Raw genomic sequence first — 15,332 nt, 5'->3', positions numbered from 1 at the left:
AGAAGTGTTCTATTACATGCACAAGCAGTATTTTTGTAAAGACAGGTTTTTAAATTTATATGATTATCTGTACCTCCAAATGTCACTGAAAAATTATTACTCCATTTTTTACAAAGTAAAATACACTGCTGTTCTGCTTTAGTCAATTAAGTGTTATTATATTAGGCAGAAAGATTTGTTTCAAGGAAAGCGGAAATGTTTTAGGTAAGTAGCCGTGCCTAAGTTTTTTCAGTATGTAGCAAAATTAAAATTGCAGTGCAATTATCCCCTACTACAGATTCTTCAATGCTCCTTCCAAAGAGAAAAGGAGTGGCCAACCTGAGTCAATGAGTGAACCTGAAAACTATCTTATTTTCTCTGGAGGAATACATTTAAGGAGATCCTGAGGCCTGGCTGAGTGGAACTCACTCCCACTTGCTAGTGGGAACTTGCTCCCACTACTGAAGAAAGATGATAATATAGGTTCAGCTTCACTTTCTAGTCAAAGACAAGCTCAAAATGGCTTGAGTCCATTTGAGGGATTTTATTTTGCCAGAGTTCAAATGGTGACAGGTTTGGAGGAAATGCTAAATTCTTAGAAAAAGCACACCCGGCCCTCACTACCCATGCTTGCCTTTTGCATTACTGGAGACACCTGAGAATAGTCAAGCACTGTTACAGAGACAGCTGGACCACAGAAGAGAGATGAGGGGAAGGAAATGACAATATTTGTCCCAAGCTCAAAGAACCCTTTTTAATAAAGCTATCAGAGAACTGAAACCTTATAACTACATGCCCCACAAAACATTCTTCTTTTCTACCATAGTAATTATGAAAAGTCAAAATCTCTTGTGTACCTTGTAACACTGCAACCATGGAAAACAATTTGTCAGTGTCAAGAACTAATAAGCTCTCTGTAAAATTTTACAAAGATAGAAGTGTCCATCTGCTATTATACAAGGCGGAGTATGTAATTCTGTCATCTTTGTTTTATAATAGAGGAAGTAGCTAACAATTTCTGAGCAAAAAAACACAATGGTATACCTACCTCTTACGTTTAGCCTAAAACTCTTACAAACTTCAGTTTCCATTAACAGAGAACCTAGCAAACAGAAGAGGGTCTTTGAAGCACACGAGAAGCCATCCAGAAAACACTATACATATCTGACAAAGGAGTTTTTAAACAGATTAATGTGATGTTCCATTATTTGTGTGAAATTGCTTAACATCACTTTTAAAAACATTCATTTTCAGAAGTAAGAAAAACATTTTTTAAAAATCAAAACATACAGCACTTGGTAATTTAAGCAAGAGCAAAATACTCTGACTTATGGATTGGGGGTACCAAGTATTCACCATCCAATCTTGCACACTATGATGCTACGTACTTGATACATAGTACATTTAATGCATATGTACTTGATTTCCCTCCCATAACTGTGACAACAGCCCTGACCAGTAGGTAAGAAATCTTCCCCTCAATGACAGATTGATACTATCAGGTTGTACTATAGTTACCATGTAGATATCCAGGATATTTATACAAAACACAACTGTAGAAAGATTGTTCTAAGTTGTACTACTTAAAAGAGTACCTTTCAAGAAGCTATTCTGCCGGCCTTCACAGAAGAGGTGCAAAATAATATGCTCTGGAGAGCTGTGGTAAGACACTCTCAGAATTCTCTCAACAGATGGTTGTTTGTATCTGCACTAATGTTGCAAATAGTAAGTTATAAAGTGGATATTTTTTCAGATTGATGATAGAAGAAAAAAATTCTTAATATAGTAGTATCCTTTCAAAGCCATTTAAGGTACACTCTTTGAATAAATGTAGCTATCATTTAATCTTACCAGTTTCTCCCTGCTTTTCTGTGTCGAATCTGAAAAGTCTCACCAGAGGACAAGTAATTCTTCAGGTCCCATAAATACTAAAATCACAAAGTAAAGATATGTTATATGTTATGACTCCACATAGTATCCACATGAGCAAGTTTAATCTTTAGCAATTTAAGAGTACTACAAAAGAGTAAAGTCCCCCCAGTTCCCACTTCAACATACTTGGGGCTCCATTTTGAAGTGTCTTAAAGACTAGAGAAGCATATCAGTAAAGTGGTCAGATTCACTTTGAAAAAAGGAGCACATATATAGTGTATTTTTTGAGATCTGTGTTAGATAATACTAACTATACTTTTAATTATATCCAGCTTTAAATAGTATATTAAAACGGTAATTTACCTTTTAAAAATCCAGTAGGTACCAGTTTAAATAAGGCAAATTTAGAAAAATTTCAAGGACTGATTCTTACTTAAATCAGGAGCATTACTTTCAAAATAAATTGGTTACTGGTATTATAAACAAATATAAATCATTACAAAGAAACCTGGAGAGGTGAAAAAGAAATATCCAAAATTTTTTCACATAAAGACAATCACTATAAGCAATTTTTTACTTAGAATCTTTTTCCTTATGTAATTTAGATAATGTATTTATGTTATTTTTTTAAAAGAGAGTCATGCTATGTTACTCAGGTTGGCCTTGAACTCCTGGGCTCAAGTGCTCATTCTGCCTCAGCCTCTCAAGTAGCTGGGACTATAGGCATGTGCTACCATGTCTGGCTGAGAAGATCCTTTTTAATAACATTTGGTTTCAATTTTTAAAATATTAGTATTAGTAAAAAATGATATTTAGGTAAAAGGTCCAACCACTTTTAATAAGTAGCTTTCAACTCTCTCTGAGTCCATTTCCTCCAGTAACATGTATGAACTTAACAGTATTTTTGGGAGTGTAAAAGAACTGAAATGACAGGAAAATAAGAAATGAAACATCAAGATTTGCCTGTGAGAAAGGACTGAGTATTACTATTCGAAACAACCTTTTTCTCACAGGAAGACAAATACCAAATGATCTCACTTATATGTGGAAGCTAGGAAAGTTGATCTCATAGAAGTAGACAGCAGAATGGTGGTTACCAGAGGCTGGGAAGGGAAAGGGAGGGAAGGCAAAGATGGGGAGAGGATGGTCTCAAGGGCTACAAAGTTAGTTAGATGAACTAAGAAGAGTAAGTGCTGATGTTCTATTACATAGTGGGGTGACTACAGATAATAACAATGTATTAACTAAGAAGAGTAAGTGCTGATGTTCTATTACATAGTGGGGTGACTACAGATAATAACAATGTATTAACCACCATGATTTTATCATTATACAAGGTACACATGTAATGAAGCATCACACTGTACCCTAATAAACATGTACAGTTATTATGTGTCAATTGTTTTTTAAAAAACAGTGAAAAAAAATCTAGCCTGTTTCTGATACCATTAGAACTGGAATTTTATTATTCTTTATTTTTGATTAAATTGAATTTCAACCAAAAGAACCTTCTATAAAACAATTATCTGGACCTTTGGTTTAGTTTATCGAATATCATTCAAAATTTTCAAAGACCCAGTTTATTTCTGAGATTACTCTACATGCTTTTTGTGTGATTTTATACCTTCACTAACTTCCATCAATATAATAAACAGTACCTAGAAATCTTTACCCCTTGGATTCCTTTAACCAGAATGATTCTTAGCCATTTTTCCCCTCATCCCCTTGTCCAGTTTGTACCTTTACAATTCTGCTTTTAAGTTTTCCTGGAAAATTATTTAAAACACATATTTTAACAGATTTTACTTACTGCTCGGTAATTTTATCTCTAATGTAAAAAGGAACGAATGCAAAGTAGAAAAATGCATCTTTAGGATGAAGCCAGATAACAAGGATATATATTCCTTTAAACAAAAACAAAAAAACTATCATAAATCAAACTATTCTGGTCATTAGAAAAATTTATTAAGAGTCATGACATAAACCACTGTTGACCTAACCTTTAGGTTGAGAAGTCACTGACAACAAACTATTTTCATCTGTCAACACTTTAAGATTAATGATTTTTCAATATTACTATTTATTTCACTTTGAGACAGAATAGAGAAGTAGTGGTAATTTTAGTTCATCTACTATCAAGATAAATGACAGTATGATAGGTATAAATTCAAACCTGGATTCCAGGTTTTCAGTTCAGCGCATCTTACTTTCTGGAAGTGCTAAACCTTTTGTTTTGTTTTGTTTTTTGTTTCAACTTCCACTCTTTGGTAGAATGAAATTGTATGTCCCAAACTAGTGAGCCATTCTCTATTAATGTTGAACGTCCATAATACATTAACATTCGCTTGATCCAACTTGGATACTTTGGCAAGGAAGAGGATTAGATCTACCAAATATGGGTTCTACATCTAAAAAGATTTGGGGCCATGATACAAAAATGACCAATTTGGAAGTATATGTTTTAATTCTAATTGGAAATAACTATAAATACTTGAATAAGGGCTTTTGGGATCTATATTTGTTAAAGGCAGTATGATATATTACATATATAACAATATTGCATATTTTGTTAGAAATACGGTTTAATAGTCACTTTGCTGACTTAATATTGTTGATCTTTAATTCCGCAAGTAGTTTAAAAACCCGGAACAGAGTTCATTATACGTCTGTTTTAAAAAGGGGGTGGGAGGGATCATCAATATATCTCTTGAAAAACAAAAAGTTTAACATTCTAAAAAATAATCACTTATATCTAGTACTAAGGATTGTATTTCAAGCTTTTTAAAAAACATAGTTTAAGTGTATTTATAATCAAAACTATATACTTACACTAAAAAAGACATAGTAATAAATTCAAATATAAGAAGTATTAGGAACAGCTTGTACATATTTTAGATGTTCTGTAAGATTAGTATTTAAGAGGACAAACTCTTTTTAAACATCTAATAATCAATGATGTTAAAAATGTTTTATTTCCTTTGAAAAGGTTTTCTTTGAGTAGGATTTGCATTACCTTGAAAATGTATGCTCAGAACCAAGTAAAACAACACTTCAACCTTTTCTAATTAATTTATAGCCTATAATAATTTCAAAATATATATCACAGCAAATAACTACCAAAGTATATTCTCCAACTACAGTTCATTTTAACCTACAAGGTGAATTTTCTGATAACATATTTTGATTTACAAGAATAGTTAACAATTCCATGTCTCCTGTTTTGACAACACCAGGCAGAGCCTAATTCCAATAACGCTATCACTGACCTTTCTAACTCAATCCACATTTGTCATAAAAACAATTATCATTCCTAGTTTTGCAAGCTCCACGTCAGCAGGAGGTGCAATTGGCGTGAAAGCTACGTGATAAATGCCTCAGGGAAAGAGTGCCTCATGTCACTCAAAGATGACCCCTTCCTACTGATTAAGGAGCAACAGTGACAGGTTCTCATCAAGTTCACTGCTTAACTGGAAAGGTGTATAAAGGCATAAGGAATGTACATTCCACGAATATTTTTTTTCATGTGAAGGTATTCATTTAATTAACTTTCTATAACAGCATAAACAAAAATGGCAGATATTTTCTGGAGGTTATATAAAGTATCTTAGTGTTAATGCATTTGTGCTTGCTTAAAAATACTAAGACTGCAAAAGCACACCCTACATCCTATCCACTCTAAAATAAAATTGCTAAAATAATACTCATCAAAGGATTAAAGTACTGGACACTTGAATATTCACATTTATAAACTAAAACAGAACACCAATTATTACTGAAAATTTCAGGAACCTAGAAAACTGAAATTAATTTTTTAGCAGATGTAGAAGACAATAAAATCCACAATACTTAAGCCTTATTTACCTTCCTAGACTGTGGGCCTTTCCTCTTTTTTTGTAGTTAGCCCTTGTCAAGCACACCACCTGGTTCAGAGTAGGTGTTCAAGAAATGCTGAATTCAAAAGAATTAATTTCACATTTGACTTTTATGAGGATAAATGTTTTTCTGGTCATCTTGGAATGAATAAAATGACAGAATATATATATATATACTTGGATGATTTTATTCTGCAAAGTGAAATTAAAAATTAACAACCTAGAAAACTCTAACTTCAAAGAGATTTAAGAAACTGCCAGTAAACACTGCATGGGGAAAAGCTGAATCTTAACTGCTCAGAAATCTCCTCTCCAGCTTTATTTACACTGTAATAAGGTCTCTTATAGAAATTTTTAAAAATACGATTCCATAGAACTATGATATCATATCTGGCAAAATACAATGAAGAACAGCATTTCTCAACCTTGTCTTCAGATGCAACTTTGAAAAGTCTGCAATTGAAAATCTAGGACTGAGACTATGAATTATACTTTACTTACTGAGAATTTCTTCTTCCTATACCTCCAAGATAGATTTGGGCAATTATTCAAGGCAATTATTATTATGCTTTCTAAAATAAAGTATAAGAAGTAATGAAGCCTTTTCCTGAAAATTTAAATTCATACTCATATACTGGTATTGTTAGCCAGGGCACAGAACACAGTAACCTATGTTTGCCATGTTGGACTTTCGAAGAAGTGTAAAGCTTCTTAAAGGCAGAGACCTCAATGACATTTGTTTCACACTTCATGTCATCATTGCTTGTAGAAGTTGGCAGACAGAAGAGTCAATTATGAAATATTAATGCTAAATGCAATTAAACAAATACACCTTATGAACATCTAATTTGGAAAACTACTTTGTACTAACAGTATAAAATCCTAACTCATGATGTTGATTACTTAATTACCTTAGAATTACTACCAACTTAAACAATTACTATATTGCCTTTTGTCTAAATGATTCATTATAATCAAAAGAGGAGGTAAGAATTAGAAAGGAAATATTTATTAAGTGTCATATGATGTGATAGGCTAACAATTCTATCATGACAAAGATACCTGGTGTGATTTCTATTTGACATGTAGGAAAGCCAAAGATCAGAAAAGAATTTGCCTTGCAATTTATTTATTAAGAAACTAGACAAGGATTTGAAAATGTGTATGATGTCAAAGCCTATGTTTACAAGTTTATATTAGTTTACCAAGCAAACACTATCCCAGACACCTTTACAAGTGAAGTAAAGAGGTACTCATTGGAATAAAAAACGTTCTTATTCATCATCTGGAGAAGCACTTTACTCTCTATAAGTATTTAAACTTTTCTTAGTCTTCACTATATCATTTTTTCTCTGATACTTTGGCAGATTAATAATAAAGAGATTTGTATGATGCCAAATTTGAAGGCTAAATAGAAACTAGTATTTCCTGAGTATGTGTGAAAAAGTACTTATTTAAAATATTTTTTCATACTGATGTAGTTTTCAATTTAGATTACAAACCCAGTAATATGATACTAAGCATTTGTATCTTGTTAAAATATCTATTTCCAAAATAAAACTGAAGTGTGTTGCTTTAGCAGATTAACTGCTAAAGTTATCACTTGAATTACATAAAAGCTAAATGGAAGTGTTTATTTTCCACCTGTATCATAATGTAACTTACTCCCAGTAGCGAAGAAACTCCAATTTCAAAAGTGGTTATTATCCACACCCTTTTAGTTTTACTACAAACTGCTATTAGGAAAAACTGCAAATTAAAACATTACTACTCAGTAAATTCATACTGTATATTAAGATCTTAAATAACCTCAAATCTATTACTTAGATGCCACTCATAATCTTAATATTAAACTCATAAACTTATGCAGCAGAATGTTTTCAGGTACAGAATATTGGTTACATAGGGCAGCAACAGATACATTTTGTATATGAACTGCTAAAATAAAACAGATCAAGAAACTGAATTGTCAGACTCTGCATATTTGCTGCATTTAAAAACCAAAAGAATATTATTACTGTAAATTTTAGAAATGTTATTTTAGAAACACACAAAGCTAAAATGCATATTTCAGTCCAACAATCTACAGAGAAAAAATAGGGAGCTACATGTTTTTGTTTAGTCTTGTTTTTTCCTCAAAATCCATCCCTAAGAGTCAGGAGCTACAAGTTTATAGGTACACATTTGTATGAATATGCTTGCCATGATTCTAAGACCTAAAACATCTAGAATACAGAACATTACATTCTGATTTGAAAAAATATTTAAATTAATTTTACATGTACAATATAATATCACTTTCAGAACAAAAAAAATTAATCAAAGTAGAATATACTAAAACAAAATTATTTTTACTTTTGAGTCAAATACTACACCCTGGAAAAAGTCAGAAGCCCATACTAGAGTTTTGTAGAAGTGTTTTAAAAAATGCTTTTAAAATTTAGCAAGGCTGCAAAGTCTGTCAATAAATAAATCAAATTACTATCTGTCAGTAAGCTATGAAGTCCACAGTAAGTACCAATGCAAACTGAACAGATTCAGAAAGTCAATCCATACTTTCTAGCATCATCATGAAAACTCCGTGACTGACCGACACATCATTTCCAATGTTACCATCAAGGACTCAGTGTGTACCCCAGGACACACTTTCAAATTCTCAGGCAGTTCCTTAAGAATATGTGGGAGTTTCTGCAATGTCTTTATATTTTCAGCATAAAGATCCAATAACCAGTCAGTATGAACACTGGTGGTTTCTTTATGACTTTTACAAGCCATAAGCAGTTCATTTAGATGAGTTAACCCTTTGGAAGCTAAAATGAACTCTGAAGATAAATCAAAAATTGAACAAAAATTTAGCAACATCCTACTAAGTAAAAAGGAGCCAAATTCAAGTTGCTGGTAATGAAAATGTTTCTCTGCTTGTGCATGAAAGTTCTCCACTGTATCTTCTATTTTTGTAATAGCAAACAGTTCTTCTTTGATTTGAGGTGAAACCACATAATCCAAGGGCAATTCTCCCTTAGCATTCCTCTGTTGTAAAAGCACTGGGCCTGTGAAAAGAAAATGCAAAATGTTGCAAGTAAAACATTTCTATTTTGGCAGCTTAACAGCTCTTTTCTCCTTTTCCCCAAAGCATCCAGGGCTTTCTTTACAATCATATTTTGTATTAATTCATGTCGACACAATTAACTGACTATATATATAGACTAATAAAGGTATATTAAAAACATTCTAGTCAATTACCTAATAAGGTTTCCCCAAACGTGCATGCCTTAGTTAAATAAATAATACAATTACAAATAAAAAAAAACTTTTATAAAACTTTATCAATTGTCATTTTAAAATAAGAATTTCAGTGTTCCCAGAAGAAATTGTAAAAATGTATTTATCTTATAAATTCTATACAAGAGCCTCAGGGGTATCTCAAAATATCATCAAGAGGAAAAAGTAGTGCCCCTTTCATTGCTAATAAACAATGCTAGCAGTGCAAAGACTGCAAAACCTTGCCAGATAGAGAACAGTTTTCATATTACCCTTGCTTGTGTTCAATGTTTAGTACAGGTAACTGGTTCATACAAATTACATATTAATTCTTCTAGATCAAACTCAGATCTCATCCATCTACACTAGTTAAACTCATTTAACTACCTACTTAGAAAGTACTAAAGATAGAGTTTATCCCCTAAGTACTAAAGGATGATGTGGAGAAGGCAAAACATAACTCAGTATTTGGTTGCATAGCAAAAGTATAGGAGTACTTTGTGCCTTCATCAGTCAAGTCTTATAATTATTTATGCACTTGGCCATAAAAATGTTACAGGAGATATAAAGATTTTAGTACTCGCAGACATAATCACAAGGTCCTACCATTATAACATAGATCATATTGTCAGAAAGAGAGAACTGATTATAACTGTTAAAATTCTTAATGATAACTCTGATCAGACATATATAATAGCATAGATATAAAATGTACTTAATATAAAAGATCAACCATTGATATATGATTAATGTATAATTTATGGAAAGAAGATAATTCTAAAACAAAATTAGGCTCCTTTTCACTGTGCCAACATCTCAAAAAAATTGTTCCAAGTTACTTCTGTTTAAAAAAAAAAAAAGACAAAATAACGGACACAGGATACCAAAAGTAAACAAAGGTTTTAGAGACATAAATAAATTCTTGAAATTATTGCTCTTGAGGCTGAGTAACTCACAATGAATAGATAATGCAGTTACTTCAATATAAGTGTCAAACCACTTGACAGGTCCAAACCCAGAATATGACTAAGGCAGAAACAAGTCTGTACGATTGCTAAAGGACCTTGATAAAAACAAACACAATTAGATTTCCTCTTCTAGGATGAGAAACTCATCTCTTTACTATTCTCCACTAAGGGCCCTAGAAAAATTCACATTGGTTGGTATAATGCCATACTCTACTGAAGAGCTGGACCTAATACAATAATGGCTCCTAACAAACATTGGCCTGAATGCCAGACACATGGTTGAGTAGAAAAATAAAACACTGAGGAGGTAGAACGTACAGTTTAGTAAACACAGAATACTAAAAAAAAACAAGGTAGAAGAACTGAAAAACACTGACGATGAAATGGTATCAGTAAAACAGACACACTAAGGCCTTTAGGGGGCAGGAGAAGACTATATATAACCAAATGTCTTAAACTCCTATGCTACACAGCCTTCCTTAGATGCATATATACTAAAAAGACATCTTAAGAAAATACGCTTTTTGTCTTTATGCACAATCAAATGTTTTAATTACAGGATAAGATAATGTTAAATTTAAATGTGAAATTAATACAAATAAAAGCCACAATTTCTACAAATCTTTGTTTCCATATTCTAAGATGGTCATCAGTTTTCTTTTTTCTTTTAAAAGCACCAATCCGTTTTGAACATTTTGTTGTAAAATTTATATTATTCAGTTTAGATGTAAGAAGAATGACATCGAAATAATGTGGGGCCTTGCTGAAAGCAAAGATCAAAAATCAGCAGGAAAAACGGAGATGAATATTCAGCTCAAGTTACCTCCTTCACAAAACCCCTGCATAACAGTTATCACCATTTGAAAATCCTCCTGCTTTAACTTAATTGGCTGCAAAATGTGAATGACGAAAAATATTCTAGGATATCATTTTTTTACAGTCTGTACAGAAATGACTCATTAAAAATAAGACTGAGTTTGTAGTTACATACAGGAAATGAAAAAAGAATGAAAAAATCCAGGTAATCACAACTGAACATTTGTATCCATTTATCAATAAGCTTTCAGAAATGACGGGCTCACAAAGACATTACACACCTGAAGGAAAAAGATAAACATTTAAAACCAGCAAACTCAATTCAAAAACAGACTCTCATACAGGAACCTCAATAGGCTTAATAATACATACATAAACAAATACACATTATGAAAAGGCTTTTATCTCTACTAATAAAAGGTGCTTACATTTTAGGAGACTTTTTATCCTTACTTTTTCATTAATATGAAATAAAGGCATCTTTCCTTACAGATTTTAAACATAAAATGCTATCTACCTCTGCAGGATTCATCAAAAAACTGGGTAATTTATCAAAACCCATTTAGCATAAACACACTCACCCCCATGCTGTAGTAGCAGCTTGCCAATTTCTACATGTCCGTTTGACAGTGCATCATGCAAAGGAGTAACCCCGTCCACTTGAGTGAGCAGATCTACCTCTGGACAACGTTGCAAAATTTCCTGGACACACACTGTGTTGCCATAGTTACAGGCTTCATGCAAAGGCGTCCAGCCAGCATTGTCTAAATTAGAAATCAAGGCAAGTTTTAAAACGGCAGAAGTAGGACTTTTGGTAGAAAAGTACTGATGTTCTACTTTTCTCATCAGTGTGACTTTCTAGGTGCTTCATATACAAAGAGAATGCTGTGATAAAAATGTCTAGGGTGTAATCATATTTCTACCTTAAAAAATTAAAATAAACAATTTTAAAATATTAATGTTGGGTATTATCAAAATATGGACACCAAAAAATGTTTTTATACCATTAGTTATAAATCAATATATGAGAAATTTCTTGGCTTTGCTAAGAAATTTTTGTTATACTTTTAAGATACCTTAGGTAAATTTACTTAAATAATTTTTCTTAATGTGATATAAAACTTTAATATCACAAATATTAAGACATTGGACTAGACCACAAAGATTTAAAACTTACCTTTAACATTGATGTCTATTCCTGGCAAAGAGAGAAGAAGAATCAATTTCTCCACTTGGTTACTTATGCAAGCTCTATGCAGGGCTGTTTCTCCTGCCATAAAAAATTAATAGATTATTCCAGAGAAGACAAGATATCAACTAAAGAAAATAATCAAAGGGCATGAACTAGGAGATCTGGCCCCATGCCAGAAAATTATTTATTGAGTTCTCCTTTTGACTGGTTTAAACATCTCTTGCATCAAAAAAGGCGGGGGTGGGAGGTGGGAAGGGGAAGGACCCCCACCAATCCATAGTGCTTCTGTTCTATCAGCAATTCAGCAATGAAATTCTACCGCAAAAGGTTTAACACAGGCATTGTCTCCCCTAGTTCAAGGTTTAAAGCTTCAATCCTGCTATAAAACCCCCAAATGATCAGAGAACACCAAAAATACTGGGTTTTGCAGCAATAAAAGTTTAGAGTGCAATTGCCCTCTCTTAAATTTATTCATGAACCTACGTTAAATGTATGGCTCTTTTTTATACAGCATTTATAGCTTAATTCAAATGAATGTTTCTGGCTAAGCATGAGTGCCTCTACACACTCAAGTATAATTCAGAACTTCAAATCCATTAACAGATGGTTTGCTGCTTCTCAATAGGCTGTCTGGCTTGGCTACAACAGCACAGAGAGGGAGAAATGGAGGAATCTTAATATAAACACACCACACACACACACACACACACACACACACACACACACAGATGTAAAAAAAAAAAATCCCTAGTACCATTTAAAGCTGAACAAGAGTAACAAATAGAAATGACAAGGTTTTTTCTAGGAGAGATGCAATTAATGCCTTCTGGCTAAAATTGTCTATATCCATCACTGTTATAACCAAGATTAATAAGATATAAGTGATTATTTAAGGGGAATTTTAAAAAAATTACTATAAATGACTGCTTAGGAAACAAAATGAAATACTGAATCAAATTTGTTCTTGCTATAAAATACTAAGTAGCACATTTTTACAGTGTTCAGTTTTACAGATTATCTCTGTAACTTCCACAAAAACATTTTTTACATGCATAAAAAGCTTTTGAAGTTTTTCTCTACTATATCTCAATTCTCTTCCTCTCTCCCAGTTCCTTCTGCTGTTCTGCCTAAAATCATTCATATTCATTTTACTTTCTGAAACAATAAAACAAAGAAAAAGAATGCTGATTTGTGAAATTAATATCTGAGTTCTCATCTAATATAATTTTCATATTCCAAGCCAAATGGACAGTTATTTTGAATCTGTAATATGCAATTATGAACTTATATCACACTGAAACATAAGCGCTTCACTGTCACTATTTCCATGGGTGTCATAATGTTAATATTTGTATTAAAAACAAGATATAACTCATAAACAACAACAACAAAAAAGACTCAGCAATTTATTTTGGCCAGGTATAGACTTCTGGAAGATCCATTTGCAAGTTAAGAGGTGTCTAAGTAAAAGAGGTGCCAAAGTGAATTATTATGCTATTCTTGTTATTTCATCCTTTAGGTACTTAGGTTCCAGTATAGTTAGAACCAAAAGCCAAACACATTTCATAGTCTGGGCTCAATGCCTGGAAGAAAAGAGCCCATATGCTTAACACAGCTATGTAACATAGCCTACTCTTCATTCTTTGTTCACAAAATGTCTAGGACTGAAAGAGATGAAGACTGAATTATACTTTCAAATCAGAAGACACTGATCCTAAGCAGCACAGGTTGAGATGGAATAGAAAAGTAAGGCGGGCAAGTCTGGAATGAGCTCAATGAATGCTACACTGTGTTTCATATCTGTAATGGCAGGGAGAGGAAAAAAAGGAAAGAATACTCTATTATACTGGTTATTAAACAATCACTTTCTTTGCATAAATGACAGTTCAAGAAAATAATACGTTATCCAACAAGGTACTTCCTGGACCTAGTCCAATATTTAAGTTCAAGTATTCATCAGGGCAAATGTGTGAAACCTGCAAGTACTGACTATAACCATGAAAAGTTCTTAGCATAAATTAATTTAGATACTTGGAATACCTTTTAGATTAGTCTTGTGAAAATTCATCTTTTTAACTACAGAGGGGCAATTCTCCTTGGAACATGACAATTCTCCTTCTGACTTCTTTTTCAATTTTTTTAATGATGAGGAACATTTAGCAAGGTTCAGGTCTCTGAAAGGAAAAGTAAGAAATAATGAAAGCTTGTTTTTCAGCAAGGCGTGCCAGCATACATTAGATGGTATTTTTTAAAAGTCTAGCCTCCTTTTAATTTAAACCCCCTTACTCATTCAATCTTTACTGCTTTCTAATTTTAAAATTTATTTCAACTGTGTAGAAACAAATTTCAGTGCACTAATTTTCTTTTATTAGTCCTACTCCCCCAACTGCTCACTAAATTTATAAATACAGAAGGTCAAATAAAGAGAAAAAGACCAGTTAAACCATATTTGGCAGAGAGAATAAAACAGAAAGCTAAGATCAAGCAGGCCTCTGCTCCCCATTCTTACTTTCATATTCTGATTCTATTCTCTTCTTCCTCTCGTAGAACCTTTCAGGCTTTCTGAGTTTTATACAACATATACTTTTATAAACCTTATACTTTTAGAGGAGGTTTCTCATTTTGGGGAAACTACTATAACGATATAGGATATTTCATATGACCATGCATTCTGAAATCCCATCTATATTATGGCAAAGTAGTAATTCAAATCATAGGGCAAAAATTGTGTGAAACTGTATTTCATCAATAATTCATCAATAATTTGATGAGCAGTTTTATTTCTTTTGGGAAGCACTTAGAAATGTACCTTTAATTACAGAAACAGAAAATGTTGATCAAATAGATCTAAAATTGAGTTTTGATCTAATCAATTCGGACAGTATCACAGATAACCATAAAGTTCAAGAAATGCATCAGAAAAAGAGCTGTACTCCAAAACAAAGCACAGCTGGGATATCAGCATCACTTACGGTAACTCTGGCAGCCCTTCGACTTGTTTTTGTTTAGTACCATTCAGCATTAGTAAGGCTCTCTGAGAGTCAAAACAAGGCCGCTGTCCTATTTTCTTTGATATCTGAATCTTTCCAGACCCAAGCACACCAGTTTTCCCCAAGGCTGGTAAATAGGAATATACCTGTTAAAAAATAATATTGCATTATTTTCTCAACTACAAAAACAGCAGTAAAGAGAAATTATTTGATTCATTTCACTATTACATTTAGTTATATTTTCTTGGTTGCATCACTATGGTTGCCACTGTATCTTGGTTGAACATAATATTAAGAAAACTAGCTTTGTGTCAAAGTCAATACCATGTGAACAAGCAGAAAAATATCTTCTTAAAAATAATTATTTTTTTTCTAATTCAAT

At 32.5% G+C, this 15,332-nt stretch overlaps 1 protein-coding gene across 12 annotated transcripts in view; it reads right to left on the bottom strand.

Annotated features, from left to right (window-relative positions):
• The window catches only part of SLF1 (SMC5-SMC6 complex localization factor 1), a 92,710-nt gene that overhangs the window by 11,149 nt on the left and 66,229 nt on the right, over nt 1-15,332 (bottom strand). For 10 of the 12 annotated variants that reach the window (XM_063612290.1, XM_055233342.2, XM_063612288.1 and 7 more), the window contains 5 exons: nt 14,933-15,096; nt 14,001-14,134; nt 11,946-12,038; nt 11,350-11,532; nt 5,890-8,773 (listed from right to left, as the gene is read on the bottom strand). In XM_063612290.1, coding sequence (XP_063468360.1) covers nt 8,292-8,773; nt 11,350-11,532; nt 11,946-12,038; nt 14,001-14,134; nt 14,933-15,096 — 1,056 coding nt within the window. In that variant the 3' untranslated portion in view covers nt 5,890-8,291. Of the gene's footprint in view, nt 1-1,027; nt 1,082-1,830; nt 1,908-3,661; nt 3,756-5,712; nt 5,800-5,889; nt 8,774-11,349; nt 11,533-11,945; nt 12,039-14,000; nt 14,135-14,932; nt 15,097-15,332 lie in introns of those variants that run through there. The other 2 variants (XR_010114288.1, XR_010114289.1) reach the window with 2 other exon arrangements.

The sequence above is a fragment of the Symphalangus syndactylus genome, chromosome 11 (assembly GCF_028878055.3).
Source record: "Symphalangus syndactylus isolate Jambi chromosome 11, NHGRI_mSymSyn1-v2.1_pri, whole genome shotgun sequence".
Taxonomy (NCBI): Eukaryota; Metazoa; Chordata; class Mammalia; order Primates; family Hylobatidae; genus Symphalangus; species Symphalangus syndactylus.
Note: the sequence above shows the minus strand (reverse complement) of the source record. Positions and strands in the feature narration are given on the sequence as shown.